This window comes from Desmodus rotundus, chromosome 5 (genome assembly GCF_022682495.2).
Source record: "Desmodus rotundus isolate HL8 chromosome 5, HLdesRot8A.1, whole genome shotgun sequence".
Classification (NCBI taxonomy): domain Eukaryota; kingdom Metazoa; phylum Chordata; class Mammalia; order Chiroptera; family Phyllostomidae; genus Desmodus; species Desmodus rotundus.
In genome coordinates, this window is record NC_071391.1 from 24,848,713 (window position 1) to 24,869,561 (window position 20,849).

General features: G+C 42.5%; 1 protein-coding gene across 4 annotated transcripts in view; it reads left to right on the forward strand.

Moving 5' to 3' along the window:
* MPPED2 (metallophosphoesterase domain containing 2) overlaps window positions 1-20,849 on the forward strand; it is a 158,166-nt gene that overhangs the window by 26,150 nt on the left and 111,167 nt on the right. For all 4 annotated transcript variants that reach the window (XM_053924918.1, XM_053924919.1, XM_024558934.4 and 1 more), the window contains exon 3: window positions 20,146-20,327. In XM_053924918.1, coding sequence (XP_053780893.1) covers window positions 20,146-20,327 — 182 coding nt within the window. The remainder of the gene's footprint in view (window positions 1-20,145; window positions 20,328-20,849) is intronic.

A 20,849-nucleotide genomic window follows, 5' to 3' on the forward strand; every position in this document is an offset into this window, starting at 1 on the left:
CAGATTTTTTGTTTCTTTTAAATAAATTCATCAGAATAAATAAAATAGTGTGTGTGTTCTGTTCGGTGTTGTCATCTCCTATTCCTACAATATCTGCACTGCGGAGAATAGTTCTGAAACCATTTCTTTAGGAGTTGACTTTGGAGCCAGTTTACAGGAACATAAGGAAAGAGTTCTGTGTGTTTTCTGACCACGGTAATCATTTTCACTCAACTCCTTCATATTTTCCCAGAGAGGCCCTTGTGGTGCCGGTTCAACATGCCCAGGGAATAAAATTCACGAGTGAGTTCTCACCTTTGACTTTCTTACCCTGGCACAGGGCTCTTTAGACTCACCTGGCTATGTCTTAACTTGGTTGGGCCTTCCTCATGGTCATGGCCATTAAGAATTCTTATGTACGAGCACAAAGTAGTACAGCAGCTTTCCACTTGTCACAAAGGTATTGGACTGACTCCTGGAAAGTCCATACAGCAGTTGATCCAAACAATCTTGTATGAATGGGAAATAAGGTCTATCAGCTTATTATTACTTCAGAGACTGAAGTAATTGCCCGTTCTGTTTTTTGGGTGACCAAGACAACTGATAGAGATGTTTACTAATTGGTTACCTAACAAGTAGCCATTTTTTAAAGGAAACTAACAATCATAATAGATTACTTGGCCATGTATGTCAGGTAAATCTCACAATAACTACAGGAAAATATTTCTAAATGAGTGTGAAGTAGCTCTGTTTCTTATACTATTGTGAAAGCTAGTCATTTGTGGCTGTCAGACATCACAAATACATGAAAATATACATAAATTTCAAAAAATATATTTGAAATAGTGTATTTTGATTATATAAAATTTTACACATCTCCAACAAAAAAGTTTGACTTGATACCTCAAGTTAAGATAGAACTGGTTTAAAATTTAGCCGCAGGGGGTGGGGGGGAGGTAGAAGAGGATAAAGGGGGATAAATGGTGACGGAAGGGGACTTGACTTTGGTTGGTGAGCCCATAATACAATATACGGATGATCTATTATAGAGTTGTATACTTGAAACTTACATAATTGTATTAACCAATGTTACCCCAATAAGTGCAATAAAAATTTTGAAAAATAAAGATAAAATCCTGAAAAAAACCCCCTGCATCTTAAAATAGAAAAACAAATACAGCCATTTCAGAATTTTGGTATGTATTTGCTTATTTGGCATGGTCATTTTTAATCAGTTCACTAATCCAGATATTTATTAAATTCCTGCTGTGTTCCAGGTAAGCAAACTACCTGAGTCTGGGACTGTTTAACAAATTGAAATGATGACCTCATAACTGTATAGTGGGGGAAATGGTTCAGTGTAGTGCCTGCTAGTGGTCTATTTCAACTTTGATAAAAAATTTCTCATAGCCTAGAGTATAAAACTAGCCCTTATTGTTTTGATTATTTTTCTACTCTGATGGGTTTTCCCCTCATTTTATTGTCTTTGCCTTGGCTGAACACTTGTTTGGGGGAACCCGTTTTCTTTTTACCTTTGGTCATCTTTAGTTCTCTGGACTGCAGGGCATACAGCCTAAGCTAGACCTCGGCAACCAGGTAAAAAAGGGCAGGCCAGAAGAGCATGGCGAAATCCACAGAGATGACTACTACTAACTGCTAACAATAAGTGTTATCATCTACTGAGTGCTTGTCCTATAGCCAGCTAAATGCTCACTGCTTTAGTATGTTATCTTACTCACTTCTCACCATAGCCCTTGGAAGTAGGTGGCATTATTCCTATTTTTCAGACAGAAAACCAAGGCTAGACGAGGCTGCCCGGTATGACATGGGTTTCACAGTTGGTTAGTGAAACACAAGTTTGCCCAAGACTGTGGATCATGCTGGTCTGTGAGGAAGACAGCGACAGACCTCATAGATTAAAGATTTGGACTTCGTGTCCTTTTTGTTTTCCAAAACAATGCTCATGATAAAACCACGTGGCACTGAAGTCATGAAGAAGCATGCGGTAAATGCAATCCAGACCCACAAACGTGCCATTGGAACGGCTGCACGCCTGGGGCTCTGTAGAGAAGCGTGACCTGGGATGACTTTCTCACTTCAGGATACGGAGGAAGGCTTGATTGGGAGGCTGGGGCATCCAGGGAGAAAAGCATATTAAAGTGAGGGTCAAACGGTATAAGGCCTCAGTTCTCTCATCTGTAAAATGGAACTAATAGTGGTCAGGGCAGGTGGTTTCCAAGGATCCTTGCATTTCAAGCATTCTAAGATTTTAGGCCAAAGTTACTCAGAATGTCCTGTATTAGTTCCTGGCCTTTCCTCTGCAAGGCCACTGGGATTGGCGCACAGACAGGGGAGAGTTGCACCTGGAAACCTCTGGCTCACAGGCCATGGAAGTCTAGAGGGGACTCCCAAGGCCCTTAACCCATTCAGCTCAACACCTACAATTATCAGAATTTAAGGAAGAAAGGGATTGCCTCAGAGAACACAATATGGAAGTGTGATTTCAAGATGTGGAGACTGGAATGAAGAAATGGAGATTCTAGAGAAGTGGGGAAGGATCTCTCTCTCTCTTTCCCTAGTTCTTAGACACGTTCATCTAAGAGTTTGGGAGTGGCCTCCGACACCGGGGTCCGGGAACCTCTAGTTTCAGAATTGCCACTGACCCGCACTGTGATACTGAACTAACCTCTCAATATCTGAGCCTCGTTTTCTTATCCGAAGTAGGTAAAGTAGCCCCCCAAACTGCTTTCTGGTGCTAAAAATCTATGAGTCAGCATATTGGTTGATGTCACTAAGGCAAGCGAGTGACGATAATGAGGTGGTGTTTGGAGTGACAGGGCTCCCAGGTCGTTGATGAATGACCAATCCAGAGGACCTGAACTGAGGTGGCTCCTCTGGGGAAGAAGGAGTAGGGTCAAATCTTAAAAATAAAATAATGTGCAGTTGAGTGAGACCAGTTTGGCCTCTGGGCCTAGTTAAATAGGTGACAATAATTCTGCTGTCCCACACAAAGGAGATAATGGAGGAGTCTGGTCCTCCAGCCCATGTTTTCTGTGGAGTCTGGGAGACTGTCTGCATTTGGGGTTGATGGGAGCTGCAGGTCTTAAAAGGACCGTAAGAGATCCCGTGGCGTTGTGGAGATGTGCATCAGTGAACCCATGCCAGGGAGGCCAGCATGTGCTGTCTGGCAAGTGTGGGGGCTCTTGCAACCCAAAGAAGGTGTGGCAACAGGTGGCATACCTCTGGTGGATATTCTTGAGTTTGGGAGAAGAAATTTAAAAATCGGAGCCTAGCTTTAAAGGAACAGGACAAAAGCCAATTAATTGATTGTGGTGCTTGGAATTGTGTAGTAAGTTATAAAGGCTTAGAACAGGCAGTGGGCAGGATCCCATTCATTGGAACTGATGTGAAAAGGCAAAGAAAGCCGAGGGAGATGTCCAAGTGGCTGGTTCCTGGGCAGCTTGAAGCATGGATTGGGATTTTTGAATGCTATGGTCAGAGGATGGTCAGTTCAGAAGCCTGACCTGGGGCTGAGCTGAGTGGTGGGCACGAAGCTCCTGGGGCTCTGGGTTGGGGACTGACACGGGAACTGGAAACCGTGCTGTGCAATTGTGGAGAAATTCACAAAGTGCCTGGAGAACCTACTGTTGGGCAGATTGCCCCAAAACAAACCAAAAAGGCTAGGAAGGGTGTATTTTTCCTCCCTAGTTCTTTGTTTTATACAGTTAAGAAAAGGAGTGGGGGGAGAAAACAGTAGTCCTTGTTTTCTTAATCTTGAGGTCCTTGACTTTGTGATGATTTGCACTCATGAATCTTCAGTGCGATCCGACTACTGACAGCTTCCTTCTTGCGCTACAGACTTTTCTTATTAATAATACTGAAAGCCTTGCAATGTCAGACATACCTGCTCTGTGCCCGAGATGGTGCTTGGAGTTGTAGATGTCGTATTTAATACTCACAGACACTTCTGATTCAGCTATATATCCCTCCTTTCTAAGGCTTCAGTCAGAATTCTAGCCCAGCTTTTCTCGGGGCAAGGCTCATCTTTCCCACTAGGCCATCCCGACTTTGAACTTGAAGTAGTAATCCCTTTCCTATTTCTCAGTCTTGTTTTTAACAGGAGCAATGAAGGCATTTAAAATTCCAGCTACTGTGCCTAGAATTTCATAGATGTTGCTTTCTCTGCAGAAGCTTTCACTGCTTGAAACAAAAATTCATGTTTGTTTGTTCTAACTGTGGGAGATGCAAATGTCATTCATAAGTTGTTTCTTGGGATCACACCACTGTTCCTAAATTGAAAGGCCTGGCCCTGAATTTTGGATCTTGAGATGATGGCCATGCACGAGCATGAGGAGACGAGCGAGCATTGGTAGAATTGTATTTTCTGACTTCGGTGTTGCTGTTTGTGACTATAAGCAAGACCCATATTGATTTTTCCCTACACAGCCCTTGCCTTCTGCCTCCCCTGTTTTTTTTCTCCTCTTTGGGAATATTTTGTTCATTTTTACACTTATTAAGTTGAGACATGTGACATATAATATTGTATTCCTTTTGGGTGTATAACCTAACGATTTGATATATGTAATTATTGTAAAATGATTACCACAGCAAGTTTAGTTAACATCCATCACTACATAATTCCAAATTTTTTTTCTTGTGATGAGAATTTTAAAGATCTATTTTTTTATCTGAAAGAAAACATAACGAACATGATACATGATTTTTGAAAGTAGGTTTTATGGTGCAGTCGGTGGCAAATGGTGTTGAGTGGTGACGGAATAATGATTTTGGGAAATAAACCACGTAGGGGAAGAGGAGAGCAGCCCTGTGTTTGCATTGGAGCACAGGCAGCACAGGCTACGAGGGGGGAGGTGTTTGTGCCCTTCCCTGCTCGCTGTGGGTGGCCAGGACGGTGGAGCACATTCTTTTATTTATCTTAGAGGAGTTGCTGTAATTGTGCCCAGGACTGCTGGCATTTAGGGTTCACACATCGCTGAACTGATCTGTTGGCATTTGGAGAGTAGGACCCACGATGTTTCCTACTTAATGGTAAGAAGTTATGTAGCTAGTTCCCCAAATGGTCCAGTTCATGACCACAGGCAGGCCCCATTGTGAAGGCTGTGTGTCTAGAAATCTTGTCTGGGCTTGACAGCTTAAAAGCCTTTGGGGGGAGTTCAGCAAGAGGAAATGGTTAAGAAAATTATGACAACACTAACCCGTGAAATATCCCGCACCCAGTGAAAACGTTTATAAAGAGTCTGCAGTAACGTCGAAAATGCTGACGTTATAAATGGTTTCAGTGAAGGAAAGAAAAATCCAAGAATGTAACATTTTGAGTGCAGAATGATCCCAATTATGTTTTAAAAATGCATAACGAAAACACAAAATGGAAAAATACCAACATGTTACTAGTATCTATTTCTAGGGTTCATCTTTCTTTGTTTCTTATGCACATGTTCTTAATTTGGCTAACTTTAGTAAGCATATATTTTATAATTAGGAGGGAAGAAAACTTTTTTTCACAGTAAAATACTAATTTCTCATATTTTGGGCAAACACCTTTATGGATCAGGGAAATTGGCTTGTCCTTTGTGATTCTGGTTTCTCAGGTGACTCTTAATTGACTGAATTAACACCTTACTTTGTGTAAAATAACACCTATTTAACACGAGTGCTTAGGTGACCTAGAAGACTTGACAGTTTTACTAGTACCTGGTGAATAATAATTTTGAGAGATGGAGCTGAATTATAAGTTACAGAAAGGTATGTTCTCTCCCGGTTAGGGTACAGGGTGCTTTATTATCAGTGTGTAAGAGAGTGTTGGAACACTTCATTGAGGAGAGCAGCCAGGTTTTGTCAACCTGGTGAAAGTCGAGTGATACTGAGAAATTTTGCAGAGACAGAAGTAATAATTATAGAGACAAAACAGTAATAACTATGACAGTCATCGTCCTTTACACTGTGCCCGGTGCCTTCTCGCTGCTTTCCCACGACCTCTCAGGAGGTCCGTGTCTTTATCTCTAAGGTGCACACGGGACAACTGCAGCCTGAGGTTCAGCACCTGGCTCACGCTCCAGAGGCTGTCAGTTGGTGATATTCAGGATTTGAATCCATGCTTTTTGTCTGGAGAACTTACTGTGTCCATAAAGTTTTCTGGGGATTCTAGTGAGTTTCAGGCAAGAATTTATATCGAACATCTGTTTTTCTTTGAAGTGAACTCAGAGAGGGAAGCAAAGATTTGGAGCAGTAAGAACACCTGTCAAAAATAGCACTGTAGTTTTTCAAGTGTTTTCTGTGGGACAATATCAAAGTGGGCAAAACTAGAATTTCAAAAGTTTATCAGGTATTTAAAAGTCATGCCTAATATTTGAAATCTTCGGGTCTGGAAAAAACTTACATTTCTTCAATTTGACGTTGGATTGGTGTAGAAAAATTGGACTGGGAGTCAGAATAATAGCAACTAAGCCAGGACTCAGACAGACTCTTTGTAAATGAGGCTTCATCATTAATGGCATCGCTGACCTTGGGGAAATTACTTAACCTTGTAAACTTGGTGTGTCTCATCTGTGAAATGGGATTAATAACACCACCTTATAGGGTTCGTGCAAGGCATAGATGAGGTAATGTTCAAAACGTGCTTGGCACAGTGCCTGAGGCACGGTAAATAGCGTCCATTGATGGAAGCCATTATTTTTATTACTGGGAGTTGGGAGGCATAGAGCCTGGATCCAGCTCTGTTGCTAACATTGGCCATGAACAAGTCACTCAACCATCTGGATCTTAGATTCCAATGGGAATAATAACGCTGTCCTTTTTACAGAGAGGTGAGAATGAAATCCGATTATTTATGAAGCAGATTTTTGGAAAAGTATGAATGGTTGTCCCAATGTACAAGTTAAAGAGGAAGAGAACAGTAGGCAGATCAGAAAAAGTAAAGTAGTTGGCTTGAGTTTAAGTTGTAACTGGAACTTTCCCACAGGAATCCAGTTTGCAGAGAACAAGTTGAGTGAGTTATACTCAGACTCCTGTGAAAAAAAGCTTTAACCCAGAAACCCAGCAGCAGTATGTACAGATCCATCCGATTTGTGCCCTCTCATCAGGAAAGGGCCCCCCAAGAACCAGACCCTGTGGGAGGTCTTAGTGCATCTTTTCCCAGGTGGGGCTGTGCCTTTGGTTTTTAGGGAACTCCCGGCCTGGCCTGGCCTGGCTGAGGTTTCCCCTTTCACAGAGGAGGGAGAAGAGGAACAACAGAGCCCATTACTTCAGCCCGGCAAGCTGTGGAAGCTTCAAGTGCAGATGTGTGTGAGCTTGTCCATTCCCTCTTAGGCCAAGTGCTTAGAAGAATTATCTGTGTGCTAAATTGCCACAAGCGCTCAGCGAAGTTTTGCTTTGGCAAACTCATGTCAAAATTCCTGGCTACTCTCACGTCCCCTCTGCGAGGCCGTGATGGGAACACTGCCCTGCCGTGGGTCCTGTAGCAAACATTAAAGAGTCAGGACAAAGAAGCAGAAATTGTATTCTAGTTCCGTTGCCCTTACTGAAATGGGATGATTCTCACTGATTTTTTCTAGTACTGTGCGTGTTACAACATGGGTGGGAAAGGCAATGAGTTCTTTGGAATCAGAAACTGATTTGTAGTTGGAGGGTATCAGTCTTTTCAGTGGCTTTCTCAGGCCACCATTCACCCTAGATTCCAAGGGAATCACATTGTCTGTACAGAACAGCGCTGGCCCCGATGTAATCAAGTTTAATCTGTCAGCCAGGACTGCTTTCCCACGATGGGCATTTGGAGACATCACCTGTTAAAATATCCGGTCTTCAGCACTGCCTTGAAAGCAAACCTGAAGGCTTGATAGGGGCCACCATCTTTTTATTATCATTATCGTTACTATGTTGTTGTTGTTGTTTTTAAAACCAATTAATATGGGAATGAGAGGTGGTTGGTTCCACCTTAATATGCCCCATTGGCCACTCCTCCCTGAAAGATGATTTAAAAACAGGCAGGGAGCCAGAGAATGTCCAAGGCTAACTTTCTCACGTGGAAGGGAAAAATTATTGCAATGCCCTTTAGCTAAGTACACTCACTTCAGCCTTTATGGATGGCGGTGGTCACGTGTGCCCCCTCTTCAGGAGGAAGAGAGCTTGAAACAATCACACAGCAGAACCTCCTGAGAATGGGGGTGGGTTGGTGTCAGGCAGTAGGGCACAGGGAGTCCCTGTAAGGCTTTGTTTTCCTCTTTATTTTTTTAAAGGAGAAGGCTTTTTGAGGAGGTTATCTTCCTGCCAAAAAACCAAAGTAGTCTAACCTCCTTTTCATCTTATCCATCATTGCTGTCGCAGAAAAAGGTAACTAATCTGCCTGAGTCTTAGCAGACTTGTAGGGCGCTACAGTAGGCAGAAGGCACACTCGGGATAACGGGCCTCTACAGTTTAGCATTCGAATTGGGTGGATGCAGGGGTAAAAAGTGCAAGCGGAATTATGCAGACATGGTGCTTTCTAGTAAATGTTTAGCAAATGTTGACACAGAACTGAGAATTACCTGAAGTTTATTCCCCTTATCCAAAGTATCCAGGGAAGTCACTGATTTGAAATAGAGCAGGGTAATTTTATATGTGAGCTATCATGAGACCAATAAAAGAATGTAGAAATGACATATAACCAGGCACTGAAAGAAATTGGATCTGGCCAGGATAAGAATTAGGGTATAATTGGATTTGTGTGTTATTTTCTGGGGTGTATGGGAGCAGGGAGGGGGGAGAGAGACATTATGTAAGCTGTTAAAGTGTGTTGAATAAAGTTTGGCCTCTATAAAACATGGTCTGTACCTTGGGCTCAGCCATTCCAGGCTAATATTTTTATTGTCTTTTATAAAGTTGGGATTTAAGAACCACTCGTTCCTAATGGCTACCCGAACTCGGTGAAGAGTCATAACTATAATCATGATGATTTGGTGTCCAGATTTCATGAAAACTGGTACCTGGGTGGCACATTCCTACCTGGCTTTATCAGTCCTTACACAGCTGTGAGGTAGAGAGGTACAAGCTTCAATGACTTTAGGAAAATCCAGGTCACCTTACAAATGCAGTGTCCACCAGGGAAGTACCTTCTTGTTCATTTGGCATTCTGACTTAGCTTCCTCACCCTCATACCTCTTTTTATTAAAAAAAAAAAAAAAGAAAAGAAAAGAAAAAAAGCTGTTCCGCCCTCACTGGCATGGCTCAGTGGGTTGGGCATCGTTCCTTAAAGCTAAAGATCGCTGGTTCAATTCCTGGTCAGGGCTTATGCCTGGCTCGCAGGCCGGGTCCTGGGTTAGGGGTGTGCAAGAGGCAACTGATCAATGTATCTCTCACACATATTTTTCTCCCTCTCTCACTTCCTCCTTTCACCCTCTCTATAAATAAATAAATAAGAATAATTCCTAAAAATCCCAACTCTCATACCGATATAAAGTGTACACTTTTCAAAAATTTTATTTAACTCAATAAATGAGAGAACCAAGAAATCCATTATAACAGGTTTGTAGGAAAAACCTTTATGTGGAATAAAAGAATCTTGAAATGGATTTATAAATGGGTGCAAAACTGGAGGGGAAGTCAGTTGAACCCCCACTGGACAGAATTCATTTATTTGTAGGCATAGATAAGAATTATTTCCATTGCTTCACTTATCTAAGTTACAAAGTTGTAAATTAGCCCAAAGGATAAGGTCTGTGTCCCTATGGGACCAGACAACACCCGAGGTTTCAGCCTTCCATTAAAAGGATGCTCATTCCAAAGTCTTAAAATGTTTCCCAAACCTCTGAGAAGTGCTATTGCATAGTAAAAGGTAAGGAATTATGGTTTAGACAGGCTTCAAATCCATAGTCCCAAGCTTATTAGGTAACTTGAAGCAAAATTTGGAGAATACAAAATATAGCAGACATACACACACACACACCATAGAGAGATCTTGAGAGGATTAAATGTGATAATACAGGAAAAGCTCTCGGCACATGGTAGATGCAGCCACTTAGGTATGATTATTACTAGTAAAGTGTGTAACATACATTGTTGCTTAATAAATGTTGAGTGATGCAATCAGGAGCAGACACACTTTTTCCTGTAAAGGTCCAGATAGTAAATACTTTGGGCTTTGCGGGCTCTGTGATGGAGCCTGTTGCAACTCCAACTCTGCTGCTGTCGCTCAAAAGCAGCCACAGACAATATTCAAACGAATGTGGTTGTGCTTTCTTTCTAAAAACATGCGTTGGGCCCATTTTGCCTAAGGGTTAGTTTGCTGATCCCTGGACTCAGTGATTAAGGCAAGATGGCTAATTCAAAAGCTTGAGGTAGAGAACTAATTTATAGTCATCCCTACTGGTGGACCTTTTTGGTGTCACTCACCAGGGACACCTGGGCACAGTTTGGCCACTGCTGATCAGAAGCTGTACAGGGTTTTTCCCCTTGTCATTGTTCAAAGGCAGTCGCCCACGGGAATTGCAGTGAGACTTACATGTGATTCTCTGTTCAACCACACACTAGCTAGAGATCCTGGGTCACTTGCCAGGTCTGTACTTTGGATACACCAAAACGGCAATAATTATGGGTGAGTGTAAACCATGAAATACTCGACCAAAGTGGGTAAGTGTTCATTCTCAGAGTGGGGAGAGAGTGGTTCTACATGGGTTCTTCTATTGTGTGGGCACTATGTAATTTTTATGGTTGAATAGTGGGCGAGCTATTTCAGCAAGGGATAAAGATGTAGGATAAAATGGTTCTCTTTATTGTCACGAAACAGTCTCCAGAGTAGCATAGTTGAGTCTGAAAATTATTGTACTGGATTAATTCTGCAAGGTCATTTGATGTTGGCAGCATGTTAAGTGGCCTTACAAATAAGCATTTGTCTTGAAATGTACTTCCAGGATGTCCCATCTGTAGCTGAAAGTGGTCTTTTTGCCTTAGGCATGACTGATTTTTTGAGAGCGAGTCAATCAACTCCACCCAAAGTTGGAAAAAAATTACAGACCATTAAAACCCAACTGAAATGGGCACACACTTTGAAGAAGCCCCATTAGCCATGCAAATATGAAGTTACCTGCACTTCTGATAAGCACAATTAACTAAACAATGAATGCCATTAACGACTACTTGTGAGGCATTAAGCCTTGGAAAACTTGGCTTTCATGGGTTGGAAAGGTGGAGAAAAACAGTAGAATTCTTTCTCCTTGGACAAAGTTTTAATACAAAAAGATCTTATTTAATCAGGCAGAACATCTTCTCATGAAAATGTACCCCTGCCAACATTTAAAATATTAAAATGCTTGTGTTTTTGATGTCTTTAAGACTCTTTGGACTGAACTGAGCCAGATGAAGGCATGTTTCACGTGAACAGTGTTCACGTGAAAAACCCACATTTTGTTACTGAATTTGCCATTGTAATTATTGACTTAAAACCCGTGTGCCTCCTTTTCGGACAGAACCTGCTCTTACATCTGGGTGTGTTGGGAGTCAGAGGGGGCGGTACCGCTGGAGGATGGCAGACAGAGCTGCTAGCCCTGCACCTGTGCTGACGGGCTTGCTTTTTCCAAGTCTCAGTTTCCTTATCTGTAAAATGGGAGAAAGACAGGGCCTACCTATTGTCAGGTAAATGAAAACAGTCCTTGTAAAGGTATTTACACAGTCCTTTTGAAAGCAGTTGCTATTTTCAGACAAAAAAAACCCCCTCTGTGTCATTGTCTGATGTCTTGGTCAGTTCGGGCTGCTGTGGCACATGCTGTAAACTGGCTGGCTCAAACAACAGACATTTAGTTTTCACAGTTCCGGAGGCTGGGAGGTTCACAATCAAGGTGCTGGGCAATTTGGTTCTTGGTGGGATCCCCCTTCTTGGTTTGTTAGATGGCCACCTTCCTGCCCTGTCCTCATGTGGTTGAGACAGAGATCATCTTTCCTGTGTCTCCTTTATAAGGCCGCTGTATGAGAGCTCCACCCCCTTTTTACCTCCCACAGGCTCCACCTCCCATTACTATCACAGTGGGGATTTGGGCTTCAGCATAGTAATTTTAAGGGAAGACACAGACATTCTGTTCGTAGCACCAAATCAATGATAAAAATGGGGATAGGATGGAGCTCTAGGATACTAAATAGCGTAGGGCGCTCATTTTTGACGGCTCCCATACTGATTTACAGTATACTCATGGTTTGTACTGCCTTTCTTTATATCCTCTCCTTTCTGTTTTCATTTTCACTGGGCCTGGCTTTATCATCATATGCCTAGATTTTTGTAGTTAATTTCGATCCAGCCTCCTTTCCTTTAGTGCTCCCCACCCCAACCACCCTCACACCCTGCATGGAGCCACAGTTGTTTTCCTGAAAGCCAGCTTTCTTTGTGGGCCCCTGTACCTTTCAGTGGGTGAAGGAGGAGGATGTTTTTCACGGTCTCCAGGACTGGTTCAGGCCCCACAGTGTGGCTTTCTGTGGTCTGGCCCCAATCCCACCAGCTTTTCAAACCTTCCACTGCTCACTGTCACAGGACTCTGCTTCAGCCACGCCCCTCCACTCACAAGTCCCTAAACGTGCTGAGTGCTTCCATACCCCCTGCAGTTCGTTGCCTAAACAGCTCTTCCTTTCTTGCCTGCTTTTCCAAGCCCAGTGCTTGTTTAAATCCCAGTTCAGGTTCCAGCTTCAGGCGGCTCTCATGCCTCCTCTTTCTGAGCCTGAGATCCTTTGCCCCCGGCATTGAAATTGATGCACTGCCTTGCGTTCTGTGCCCACACTAACATCCCCTGTTCTTCCCAGTCCTCAAAGCAATGCCAGACATTTTCTCCTTCATACCACAGCACCTCGCACATCCTTTACTTTGACACTTAGCATGTTGTTTCATAAGTCATTTGTTTACCTGTCACAGGGACCATCTCTGACTTGTTTACAACTGTCTCCCTAGCACCTAGCACAAGCTATGGTTCACTGAAGGTGCTTAATATGTACTTGTGAACAGACGAAATGACTGAGCAGAAACCAGGCACGTCAATAAGCATTTATTTGTTGGCTAATGAACTGACAAATGAACTGCAGAGTCCTTGAAGGAACCACCTTTGTTGCTTCTTTGTCCTCCCAGTACCTGCCGTGGCACTTGGCACCGGGATAGGGGCTTAAGAAACGGTTGTTGACTGGCTGACGGACTGACTGACTGTGTGAAGTAACACATGCAGTACAGTGTCACATGGCTTCTTTTCTCACCTGCAAGGCCAGTACTCAGATGTGTAAGCCGACTAACTCGATTGCTAGGTGAAAAGACTGGGAAACATTGAAGCCTGAACAGTCCATCTCCAGTGGGATGTTTATGACCCCAAAATATGCCGTCTGAGAGGCCTGCATGGCTCACACAGTAGCTAGCTTGACGGACAGCAAAACACCTCAAATGGAAGGAGTACAAGGACCACGAATTCATATTGTATGCAGGGCTCTAAGACTTAAATTGTTACCACTTAATATTCATTGAATGTCAGCACCGCACTTTTGTACCAGGAAAAAATAGACGAGACACACTCCGTGCAGCGGGTTTTTGTTAGCTGTAATTAGTGATAGAACAGTGTTGATACAGCAGTTCAGCAGTTAAAGGAAAGCAGTGCCCTTGGTACAAATGTGAGTGTATTTATACATCTGGTTCTGCTATGCCTACTGACTGGGTTTCAGCACCGTTTTTGTTCTGGGGCCTGAGGGCTAAGCTGGGAGACTTTCACCAGATCTTAGTTTTAGGAAGAAAGAAAACAGCCCCATTTCTGAAACAACTAGTTAAATCAAGTATTCTTAAATTTTGGGTTTATTGCGGTAACTGGAATTTGGGCTTCTTTGTTCTCTGTTACACTAGACGTACCTGGAAGCTCTCTCTCTAGTCCCAAATTACAGCGCCACATCTTTTTATGTGTAGTCTCGCTAATTCTGGTTATAGTTGGACAGAACTGGATTGCATTTGTCTTTGCATTGTCTGGAAAACAGAAAATAAATTGCAGGAAAGCTACGTAAGACACTGAATTATTTCTAAAGCCTTGTAGGGATTAATAGTGTTATAGAAACCATGCAGCCAATCATCTGGGGACCGTTTGGTTCTGCCCATCTCTTCACACTGGAAGAACAGGCTAGTAGAGGGGACGTGACTTGCCCGGGGTCACACAGCTGATTGGTGACCAGTGTAGCAAGAGTGCAGGAAGCCCCCTGGGTTCCACAAGCGGGGCTCTTTCTCATGAGGTTTTTCTGTTAACTGGAGTAGTTCCTCTAAAGACACCTGCCTTTGAGACATGTACAGTCAGTCTGCTCGTGTGCCTGGACGTCCTCGAGAATGAGGAACACTTTTGGCCTTTACCAATATTCTAAGAATCAAATTTTATGTTTCTCACTCCCTCGGCGAACTGTAATACGCAGTTTTTTGAGGTTTTAAGAGACTCTATTCAACTTTGAGGGCTAAATTTATGGATAAAACTCAGATTTTTTTTGACAGTGAATTCCAGTCATTTTGAGCAGTCTCTCTAGATATTAATGGCTACAGGAGCTTAGGTGATCGATTTGCTGGCATTTTATAACTTTTATCATTTTATTTCTCCGAGTGCTCGCATATTTTTAGCTTCCAAAGTTCAGCAGGTGGGAAGGGAAGTGAGGTGGAAGTTAGAAAACCCGAGTGCTAGTTCTTTACAGTGGACAAACCTTAAACAGAATTTTAATGGTTATGTATTTATTTTCATGTGTAGTTGAAAAATGCAACCAGCATATACCTAATCCATGACTTCATGATGCTATTTTTTAGGACAAAACTAAAAAAAGAAAACTGTAAGACGCAACAAAAATTAAGTCACTGTATTCATGAGTAAGGCAGGAACCGCGAAGAGAATACTCAAAGACATGAAACACAGGGTTAGGTAATCTCTAAGGTCCCTTCCAATCCAAAAACGCTGTGATTTGACAACTAATTTAAGCCTGGTGTTTGTTTATTCGTTGTTTTGCTTGCGGGTTTTGCACATCTTTGTCAAATAGTATGTCTGGCATGGAGGATGTAGCATCACAAACAACATTAGCTTTCATGCCATCTAAATGTGGGGGTTAAAAATGAAAGCTTTGATGCCACATGGAAAACTTTTTAGAGATGAAGTCAGTGGAATGCATAAGCACAACACGATTTTCAAGTAAAAGGGGGATGGTGAATACATTCAGATCCCTTTAAAATGCTTTGTCAGGGTTCTATTCTATTCTGACGCTGAATCGTTAGGCTAAGTGTGTACACAAGGCTTTTACTTCACACACGGCCTAAAAACAGAAACCTATGTCGTACTAAACCACATGGCAGCAGCTTTTCTGAAGATCTAGCAGTGGAACCTGCAGCGCTGTACGAATTTGTTACTGGGAGGAAAATAACACATGTGGCCAGGAGAGGATTCCATAGTGGAAGCAATAATATTATCATACTGTGTTTTTATGGCTAAAAATCTCTAATGTGCCAAGATTGAATAAACAAGAATGGTTTATTTGTTTGAATTTTCAGTGACACATGTAAACATTTGACCATCAAGTGTCAAGAGCAAGATTTGAGGCTTGGCACAGGACCTGGAGACTTAATTAGAACATGGGTTCAGGTGGGAGCTCAGGCCTCTAGGAAAGTCCACCCGTGTGTCCAGTGCTGTCACCTGTGCCAGCATTTGTCTTTGATAAACAGTGCACTGGCCCACGAGTTCACACGGCCCATGAATTCTGACACTGCAGACGGAGGGGTCCCGACCAAGCCGATTGTACCTAGGCGGCGGTCACCAGGATTCTGAGGGCACACAAGGAAAAGCTGAAAAAACTGTGGCTCCTCCCCTTGAGGACAGAAACTTTCAAGAGATTATAATCCTGGAATATTTGAAGGACTATCGAATGGAAAAGGGACTGGATTCTTACTCTCTGGATTACCTTCTGTAATCCATTTCAGAACTAGGATTAAGGAGGAAGTGACGGGGAGGAAATAAATGTGTTGACTGAGGGTGGTTGATGTGCCCAGTACTGTGCCAGGCAGTGTGTACGTGAACTTTAATTCTCTCAGAGACCCTGTGTGGTAGCTGTTGGGGTCTCCTTGTACAGAAGGAGAGATGGAGGTCGAGAAACTGAAGGATGTTACTAATAATAGTAGTAAAACTACGACTGATTAGTCCAACAAACAAACAAACAAACAAAAAACAACAACATTTATTGAGTATCTACTGTGTGTCAGACACGGTTCTACATGCTTTGAACGCTTCATCCCTTTTCATCCTCACAGTGGTCTTACGAGATGGGTACTATTTTTATACCCATTTTATTGGTGAGGAAACCAAGGCACAGGAGTTAGGCAACTTGCTTGGTATCACACCGTTGGTAAACGTGGAGTGGGATTAAGAGCCAGACAGTCTGGCTGAGCGGCTAAACGTGCTTTATCCTCATGTCTTTCTGCATCTCTACTTTCCGAGCTTGTGCCGTGTGCCAGACCCAGTGCTTGACAGTTTAGATCCTCGGAGCAATTTAGCAGATTAGGCATTATTATTCCCATCCTACAAATGAGGGGAAAAAATGAAGACCAAGAGAATGAAATAACTTGTCCAAAGTGAGTAACTCAGCCAAAATTGTTACTCAGTCTTCAGGCTCCAGGCCAAGTCTCCTTGGACCAGGCTCAGTTTTCTCAGAGGTGCAGGCTCTGAGTCCAAAAGTTTCTAGCAAGGAGAGCTATCAAAAGCCAGAATGGGCTGCCCCGGGGGAGGGCAGGGGATGCAGGAACTCCCATTCTCTGGAAACCTTGCAAAGAAAGTTGTATGTCAGTTAGGCAGGGAGGCAGGGAGGATTCCGGCTTTATGCAGAGCATTGAACCCAGTGCCCCCAAAGGTTTTGTCCAGCTCTGGGATTTCACGATGCCGTGTTTTCTTCTCATCTTCCCCTGTCATCCTGTTTCCCCTGGGTGTACTCAGATGTACGTGCAAATCTCATTCTGATATTTGAATCTTGCTCTAGGGGCTAGAGCGCCTTGGTAAGAGACGCACGTGCTAGGATATTTGACATGATGCCTTGGGGGAGATGTTAGGTCATTTGAGAAGTCTGCAGCATAAACAGTAAGCAGTCAGGTTGTTAACTAAGCAGGAAAATGTAGCATGAGGGTCTTCACACACAGTGTGAATAGGTAGGTGTTCCAATAGCAGTCAGTCTGTCCCTTACCCACGCTTTTCCAGTGAAATGTTTGTATGTCTTGACTTTTCAAAGTTTACCAGATGCCCAATTTGGAAACAGTAGTTTCCCTAGGGTTGTCTGAACTTTAATTATATCCACTGCAACTTGCCTGCTCTGCTAGACGTCTTATTTCCAGCTCCGAATGTCTTTGGGTGGACGTGTCTTCCTTCGTGTGACCCCCAGGTGATATTTGTCATGTTTTCCTGCAGCACAGCTTCTACGAGCTGCACCGTCTAGTCTTGTACTTGGTCCTGTGGGTAACAAAGGACGTCAGTGTTTCCGGGTCAGGGGATGTCTGTAAATTCCGTATTTGCGTCTTCATACCTGCCCTTCCCCAATCCACTACCTAAATTGGCTCTCCGTATCTTTCTCAAATGCCTACAAAATTGTTTATCTTTGGTGACATCAAGTTAGTGGTGGCGGTGGGTGAGCCTTCTGCCATTATTTCTGGATACTTCTGACTCATTATTTTGTTTCAGCTCAAAGCTGAGAGAAGACACATTTTCTCCCTGTCTTCTGTCTCCTCTGTTTCTATTCCTTGGCCTTTATTTCATGTTAATTCTGTTGGACATTTAAATGTTTCTCTGGATGAGGTGGTAGGGTGGGGAAGGGAGTTGCAACCATTCAAAAATTGATGTATTCCAATAGTCTTGGGAAGTTATTGTCTAATATGGAGCCAAGATGGGAAACAAATTACTTATCATGTGCTAATTTGCTTCTTTACATTGAGTAGATTCATAGAACGGGGCCTGTTCACAGTGAAGGGTCTATATGTGTGTTGTTTTCTGTTTGATCAGTTGAAAGTGATGACTATGATGTCCCTTTGGGGGATTCAGATGGGGCCATAAAGAATTTTGACGCAGTACTTGTGCCCATAATTTCGAAGAGTTATTGAAATGAAGAAATGGGGATTGTTATTATTAGGATGGAACATTGAAAATAAAGACATATATAATGTTAAACATATTCATACATCTAAAATTCAGTGGTTAATTTTTTAAATTTTCATTCACATGTGGGTGTATAAAGTATAAATGTGCACAGTTCCATTCTGGTGAGCATCTTAGCTTTAGGTCTAGGAATAAAACATTCCCTGTCACCTTCAGAGGGTGACAGTCCTTTGCAGCAGGGCACAACTGTTCATCCTCTGAGTAAACTACTTCTAGGAGACAGGAGATGCTGATAAGATTGGAACCACTGAGACTGAGTGTAAAAGAGTTTCAGTAATGGGAAAGGAGATACCAAACTTTTTCATATATTTAAAAAAAATCAACACTGGATATAATCAAGAGGGTTTCCAGGTTACTCATGAGATCTCAGTGGATTAGTGAATCTTCTCCATGGTAACAGCATTATTAATTTCTAACCTTTACAGGGAAAATATATTAGTTTTTTGCAGAAGGTAAACTTTCCTTTGGGGTTTCCACTTAGATCCACTGTGTTAACCAGTTCCCAGTGCCTCCCTCTCTCCTTTCTCCTTTCTGTCTTCTTCAAGCTCTTTTTGCCTTCCTACTTTCCTTCTCGGTCAAAGATAAAATAAGATTTAAAAGATTAGTGATGAAAGAAATGCAAGGCCAACCAAGTTGTATACTGATGTCTTTATTTTGCTCACTACAACTGCAAGATTAAAACCGATTGTTTCTTCTTAAAAAGTGGGAAAAAGACAGAAAAATTCAACCCAAGCCTGTAGAGGCAAGATGTGTAGGGAATCTCATGTTGAGCTTTCTGTGTGTCTTCTGCTGCACATTAACTGTCAAGAGCGGGGCTGTGATATGAAATATTGTTCCTTATTTAACGTTTCAGACTGTAATCTCTGCACTGCGTGTTTGCTTCCCCTGTGACCTTTTCTTTGCATTTATAACTACTTCCCTTCACCCATAATCCAAAATAAGTGTGCATTCCTACAGAAAAATTAAAGGAAGCTGTCAGTGGAGAGTTAATACAGTTAAAACATCCTCAACTCTGCTACCAGCCCCTTAAATAATTAAAACTGTATGCTTGAAGAGTCAGATTTGCATTTCTGTACCACGTTTATTTAGCACACTTTGTTACACTCAATTAAATGAGAATGTTCTGTTTCATTTTCTTTGCTTTGGGTTGATCATTTTGCCTTTTGATTCTTATGCCCTAGTGTAATTTCACAGTGCTTGGGTCTCTAAAACTATACATATATTAATGCATGTGTGTATCCGTAGACACCCATTAACAGGCTCACTGTTTGTACTGCAGAGAATCTTTGCCCGAGGCATTTGGGCATTCCGAGTAACCTAAGGTATAACTGGGACTGCAGCTAATTCATTGTGGTAAAGGTGGAGCTTGACAGAGTTTTTTAGCATCCAGTGCTTTTTTTCAAGCTCTGTTATTTTGGCATCACCTTCCCTCCCCACAATTTGATTTGAGAATCGCTTAGCAAAAACAAGAAGATACAGGTGTCGAATCGTTCTGGGAAGGGGACTAACTATCAGTGCTACCCAGTATGTCTCTCCGTATCGCAGCTGGCAGCGCATGTGCCCTGCTCTTCGTAAATTAGTTCAATGCTTGACTTACGCATGTTCAAGAAGGAATAAATTAGTTATTCCTTTCCTAATGAGTAGTGGGATCAATTGGAGCATGATGAGAGACAAAAATAGCATAATTTTGCTTCCCCAGTTGGGGTTCAATATCCCTAAACTTCACCATTAATCACTCTATCAGTTTCCTGGGTTATTTCTGATTCTGCATGTAAGATATTCTTTGTAATTTTCATACCAGGTAAGTAAGACTTTTTGAATTTTCCCTTTGGGGTTGTAGATGGGTGATGCTGTCTCCTTTGTACCCCAAAGTGTCCCTTGTTACCACGAACGGTCCCTCCTGCCTTTGCATCAGTTTGTCTGGGTGCGTTCACAGGTAACAATCAGTATGTATGTGCGATGACAATTACGAGGGTTCTAATATATTTAACTGTTATGGGATCTGTTATGTCTACTTTAGGGTCGACCCCATCCCATATGACACTCCAAAACCAGCGGGCCACACGCGGTTTGTCTGCATCTCAGACACACACTCCAGAACAGATGGTATCCAGATGCCTTATGGGGACATCCTTCTCCACACAGGCGATTTCACCGAGCTGGGACTGCCCTCAGAGGTTAAGAAGTTTAATGACTGGTTAGGTAAGGAATGATTGCGTTCTGGCGCCCCCAATTAACCTTTCCCGTCCGAGTGTCACTCACTGCGTCCTAATTGAATTAGAGCACTTGGAAGCTAGCTCAGCCATTTCTCGTATGATATGCCGCGGTGTCTAGCTTTAATCCAATTCTGTTAATTAAAGATGAATTTTTAGATATTTAATTTTACTGTGCATCCTTTCAGAGCCTGGCCTCGGCGGCTCTGGGGCAGAGGGACGGAAAGCTTTGAAAACGATCTCATCTACTCGTTCTGCTTTAATGAGGGCATTCATTGGCACACACGAGACCTAGAATCATATTTTTAATTCATTGGCTCTGCAGTCTTTCCCAGATATTATAAGCAAAGAGGTACAATTGGCCTACTGGTAACAGAACATTTCTAAGAAATGAAGGAATGTGTAAAAGTCCTATGAAGGGAAGGTCCTAGCACTGTGTTGATTGAGAACAGCTTTTCTAACTGAACCAGAGGGGGTCCTAAAACCCTGAAAATATAAAATGTCCCATGGT